Source organism: Priapulus caudatus, unplaced genomic scaffold (genome assembly GCF_000485595.1).
Source record: "Priapulus caudatus unplaced genomic scaffold, Priapulus_caudatus-5.0.1 Scaffold541, whole genome shotgun sequence".
NCBI lineage: Eukaryota > Metazoa > Priapulida > Priapulimorpha > Priapulimorphida > Priapulidae > Priapulus > Priapulus caudatus.
The window spans coordinates 86,476-92,417 of NW_014577602.1; the positions used below are offsets into that span (position 1 = coordinate 86,476).

The 5,942-nt window shown below is 43.0% G+C and overlaps 1 protein-coding gene across 2 annotated transcripts in view; it reads left to right on the forward strand.

The window, feature by feature from the left end:
• The first annotated feature begins 458 nt into the window (after positions 1-458).
• The window catches only part of LOC106811452 (aspartate aminotransferase, cytoplasmic-like), a 20,948-nt gene continuing 15,464 nt past the window's right edge, over positions 459-5,942 (forward strand). For both annotated transcript variants that reach the window (XM_014815069.1, XM_014815070.1), the window contains exon 1: positions 459-683. In XM_014815069.1, coding sequence (XP_014670555.1) covers positions 572-683 — 112 coding nt within the window. In that variant the 5' untranslated portion in view covers positions 459-571. The remainder of the gene's footprint in view (positions 684-5,942) is intronic.

Here is a 5,942-nt window from a genome sequence, read left to right on the forward strand (position 1 = left end):
AACTATATATATATATATATATATATATATATCTGTTTATATATATATATATATATGTATTACTGCCATGGCCATAGAAATAATTAGCTCTAGTACTATAGCCCGCTTACATTAACTGCCGCTGGCGGGCTATAGTACTAGAGCTAAGAAATAATATACTCGTCTTCGTGTAATATCTCTATAATATTGCTATGATACTGACTGTTATAACTTATTTCTGACAATAGATGGCGGGATGATGATGCCCGATATTTGACCTCTACTGATACGATTACAAATGATATGTAATGTTGAGCTATTGATAAATAACAGTCACAATCATTAGATATTGGCGGTTCAACCTCCCTATGCATTCTAAATATTTTAGGATGTAACAGGGTGCAGATCAAACATGCATGATAAAATGCACTGCTTTTGGAGGAGTTTTTGAAGTGCGGATGGGGGCGCTAGTTGTCACTCCGTCACGGCGACCTTACTCCTCCGGATATTCTCTGGCGTTCCTGTTCCCTTGCGTTTGCGTTCCTGTTTCTGTACCGTCCGCCGCTGATCTAATTATCTCTGACAATTCAACATGACTTCGCGTTTCGGAGACATCGCTCATGGCCCCTCTGTGGAGGTGTTCGAACTGGTAGCTAAATTCAACGAGGACACCCATCCATCGAAAGTGAACTTGAGTGTTGGAGGTGAGTTACTGTAACAGTAGGCCTACAGTGTTAAACTCGCGATCGCCGGATCGGGATTTAGACTGGTCGGTCTTGGCGCTTGCTTCACATGCATATTCTCTATCTTCACTGTCCTTTCTCTCTTCTCCAGCTTTATTTCTTACTGCACCTGCGCATTCCACACTGCCTCTCCCATCACCTAACGATGCACATGCGTCTGCTCCACCGTGACCATGCCTCTACTCTGCCACATTCTCTTGCAGTCTTGGTGTGTTTCATTATTATAATATTAAAAATAAAATGTCAGTAAGGCTCATAGGGTCTATGTCCCCCAGGTTACTGCCGGGTACCCTGGTCAATATTTGATAGGGTTAGGATTAGGGAGTAGGCGTAGGCGACTCCCTAGACTCGTTAGTGGAGTAGGAGAGGTACGGTCCGGCATATTAGATATAGTACCAGGGTACGTTCCGGCAGTACCCTGGGGGACATAGACCCTCTCAGCGTCAGTAAGTGAACACATGTCATATTGTATTTACTGCCAAAGTGTTAATGTGCACGTAATCTCTATCGCCATATTATTGCCATATATGATTTTACTTAGATTCCGTTCAAGTGCTCCTCTACAGCACATAATCTCACCAGATGCACACCACTGTGCACATACGAAAAGATGAGCAGGTGGGGAAACATGCATGCCAAATTAATGACAATGCTCGCTTGGTTTCATGCGACGGCAGAATTGCACATACAACCACCATGTTGACACGAAGTGGTTTACGCCACTGCACAAACTCACAGAAAGATATGCAAGTGCAAGCACCAAATTCAGACAATGCTAGCCAGGGGCGTAGCTATAGCTATAGCCCTTCAAAGATGTGCAGGCAGAACTGAAAAACAGGCCAGGGGTATAGGGGTCCTCCCCCAGAATTTTTTTTAAATGTACACCGCAGGAGATGGTATTTGAGATACTTTTGAGTACATGTACAGTAGGGGTGTAACGATATACCGATATATCGGTATATTGCAATATATTTTGAAAACTTGATATATCGCGATACAACTTCCGGATATCGATATTTTACGATACAGTGGTATAACAAGAAATAAATTACTTGACACTTGCCTTTATGTCTATATTGTTAATGGGCTCAAAAATTATGCACTGGCGGTGTATATATTACGAAAGCACAATGCCTGCACGACGCATACAGTATTACTGGTAAGGGGCCACTGCATGGAGCACTGCGCGGTACTACTGCGCGGGCAGAGTGGGGCAGACGTGTGCGCGAGGCAGAGAGCACGGCAACTAGGGAGTCTATATATATAGCCTATGCTCACCTGAGTGCCCCCGCACGCGCGATACAAGCTGAAGCGAGCACCCACTGTTTCACTTTCAGTTTCAGTTTCAGTATCCAGTATTAGCCAATTATGCAGCAGGGGTATTGTGTATTCCAGCTACGGCAGTGCCCTCTGAGAGGGTATTCAGTACAGCGGGTGACATTGTTACGGCACAGAGGGCTGCACTGTTAGCGGAAAACATTGCCGTGCTTTTGTTTCTCAAGAAAAACATGAAAAATTAAATCATGTCATATAATACAATATATGATGATATTAAAACCATTAAATTGTTACTATATCATGCATGGTATACACTTCCCAATAAGTATTGGAAAATATTGCAATACGGTTTTGTCGTATTGCAATATATTGCAATACGGTTTTTGGTCGCAATACTCACCCCTAATGTACAGCCTTCATTCTGACTACGACAATTTCTCTTTTAGTATAACAATTCTTGCGCTTGCAGCACGGCATTGATTGATGTACAGGGGGGGGGCATTGTTTAGGTCGCGTTTATTATTGAATATGTAGGGGGTGACCACCGCTGGGATGAGAGCGACAGCAAAACTCTTTCTTGGAATAGGCGATCGCCACAACAAACGAGAGCAATTTTCATCTCTGTAGTGAGATTGACCTATCATTGCTCAATCATTCAGTGTGTGTAGAGCATAGAACTAGAATAGAACACACTATGGTGTTGAGTCGGGCATATATTTTTTATGTATACTTTTTTTTTTACGTAGATTTTTTTAACCATTTTTTGGGAAAATGATGTGTAGGCACGTGCTTTTCTGCCTAAAGGCAGCTACGCGCCTGCTAGCTTCGTTTCACACTATCACAAAACATATACACAACCAACCACCTTTTATTGATATATCTATTCATAGTTGAATGTTCACTTATTCAAATTATCACCCTCACAGTTTGGTAGAACATAACTTACTCTGATGAATTTCGTTAAAAAATACAGCAGGCAACTTTTACTCTACAGCAACATAAATGGGAGCAACCACCCATTTGTTATCAGAAAATCCATGCTATTCGATTGTTCAGATTGTGTGTTGCAGAGGAGCAATTGAATGTCATTTACGTGGTATTATTACTATTAATAGGCAGCAGGGGTAGAAATTAACTTTTGAACAAGGGAGTCCAACGGACTCCCTACCCTAAAAAAGAGGGAGTTCGCAGCAAAATGAGGGAGTCTGGCGTCAGTAGTCTCAGGTTCAAAATTAAAGATATTAACAATAACGCACGTGTTTATTTTTAAGATTCATTTGCTGAAAAAATACAGTAATTTCGCGAGGCCGTGCTCCGGAAAGAACTATTTAGTATTGCAGAATTTTCAGGGAGTCACACGGACTTCTGCATATATATGTCAAATCAGGGAGTCCGACAGTAAATCAGGGAGTATTTCACTCCGGACTCTTGTTAATTTCGCACCCTGGGCAGGAACTCTTTGGACTTTGATATGAAACGTAATTTCTGTGTTGACCTTTGGTAATTATCTAGCACTTTGTGTGTGCTAGGTTCATAGTTCACACTTATTTATTGCCACTCTACAAACATGCGAAATCACGGTGTAAGAGCCAGTGGTAAACACCACTCACCCGGAGATTCTACATGGAATGTAGTATTGCATGGTGGCCTGGAGGCTGGATGGCTATTATATCACCTGCTATCATATCCCAGGCTATCAGAAAAAAAAACAGAGTTATAGTGATAATCATACCTCAGCATTTAGTGAAGAAGTTAATGACCGTTTGGGCCACCAAAGTATTGAGATATCTACAGCAGCATGAACCCATATTGCTATATAAGCACTGAGTGTCAGGCTAGGCCTGGAGATCTCTCACTAGTGTTATTGTTATCCTTACCAGTAGTTAACTTTATCATTCAGCACTGTTCTGTTATAAATAACAGAGCTCGTGTGTGCTACGTATAACAGGCACGTGTGATCGTATAGTGTGACCAGGTTCGCTGACAGTATTATATATACCTACGTGTGTGATTGTACTAGAGCTGTAGGCAGTATAATGCTATAACCACAGAATCATTACGGTTACTCTATTCTTTAATAATCAACATAATCATGACAATCTCATCTACAGTCATAGGTGGCACGCAGGCCAATAAACAAGTACGCGTTACAAGTAATTCATATCTTACAACCTAAAAGCAGCAGGCAGGTCCTCAGTCAGGGGATGTCCGGCGGCGATGGTGCCGAGCAGCGATGGCAGCAGGTGAGCGCAGTGCTAGTGTTTAGACAGTGTCGAGTTCTGTCTATACCCTGGAACTGTCTGTCTTTCTGTCCAAAATGTTTGGTATTTATGCATCTGGAGGAATGCATGGCCCAAGTGTGGTCAATGCCTCGTTGCGTGCGATGGTGCAATCCTGTCATCCTCTCCAGCTTTTTATGGATAACTGAAGGTGAGAGGCTTCTCGCTCCGGTGTGGAAATGACGGCGAAGATTCTAGAAGTTCTTGCGTCTGGCGTGGAGACATCGGTAGAAGCTTGTCGAAGTCCTTGGGTGTCCTGTGGCGTGGGAATTGAGGCAGTTCGATTCATGTTCTCATATTTCACATTTGTCGGCGGCGTTTGTTGTTTGTTCTTCGATGAGTTGGCACGCGACATTAGACTGTGATGTCCTCCTATTTGTGCTAGAATGTCACAGTGCGGCCTTCTATATATATGGGTACTAAAATGTCAAGCTTCCTCGTGCCATACCGCTGGTGCCCCGTGCATGCGGCGTGCTTCGGCTTGACGATGGTAAAAATATCGCACAGTTTTAACCCTGGTTGGGTTATAAAACTGTGCGACACCGGTGTTAGAGGTCCTGCTGTGTCGCACTCATATTTTTTTCGGCCTTGTGTAGGTACTAAAGTGTCACTCTGTCGTCGTCTCATATTTCTCTCGGTCTTGTGTAAGTGCTAACTTTCACTTGTTGTTACCTAGAGCTGTTTAACTAAAATAAGCTATGACACTATCTGCTTCCGTGTCGCCACTCGTGTCGCTAGGTTTTATACTACCCCTAGGTTAAATAATTTGATATCTACGTCATTACACTGTCTGGTCCATTAACTTCTGAGAATGTTAATCCAATTGTAATAACTGGTCCTCTCTTAGATATATAATAATGTAACATAACAAGTGTAGGAACCCTACTCTTGTTGGGTTACGTTATCGTATCTAGACCTCGCTCTGCCTACAACCAAAACCCTTTGTGACACACCCCAAAAGCTGTGTGTTTTGTCCGGGGGTTGAATAGTAGATAGCATCAGGAGTGAATAATAATATAATATTAATAATTATTATAAATTCACTCTTGATAGCATCTATTGACATTGGCTCCACTTGGTGGCCCTTGATTTATCTTGGCGCTAAGTTCGTGTAGCGTATTATACAGATACATGTAGATCAGGAGTAGATGGGTACAGGCAGGGATGGGTTAGCACCGCTCTAACCCATGTATCTGTAGATATAGGCTACACGAGCTAGCTGTGTTCAGCTGTGTGGCTGACTAAATGGTACGTCACCCATAAGTATCTGTACGGAGGTGTTGACGTTACTGCCGTAGGGCATATGCCATCCTATTCAATCATATGTGACCTTGAATTGCTCTGTCACTACTCACTAGATATCTAACCTAACAAGAGTAGGGATAGAGTAGGGACGTGGTGTGCAGAGTAGGTCGCATACTCTCGTGTTGAGTTTCATTGTTGTATCCATCCTATCACTGGCACCATTTGTGTTTAGCCTTGAACTTATGATAAACATGGTGCCATAAATGCCAACCAAATTACCCCAGGGGAGTGGACTGACTGGAAACCGTTAACCACCACTTCTGGCCAGGCGTCAGTAGGGCTCGTAGGGTCTATGTCCCCCAGGGTACTGCCCGAACGTACTCCGGGTACGGTCCGGTATACCGGAACGTACCCTGGG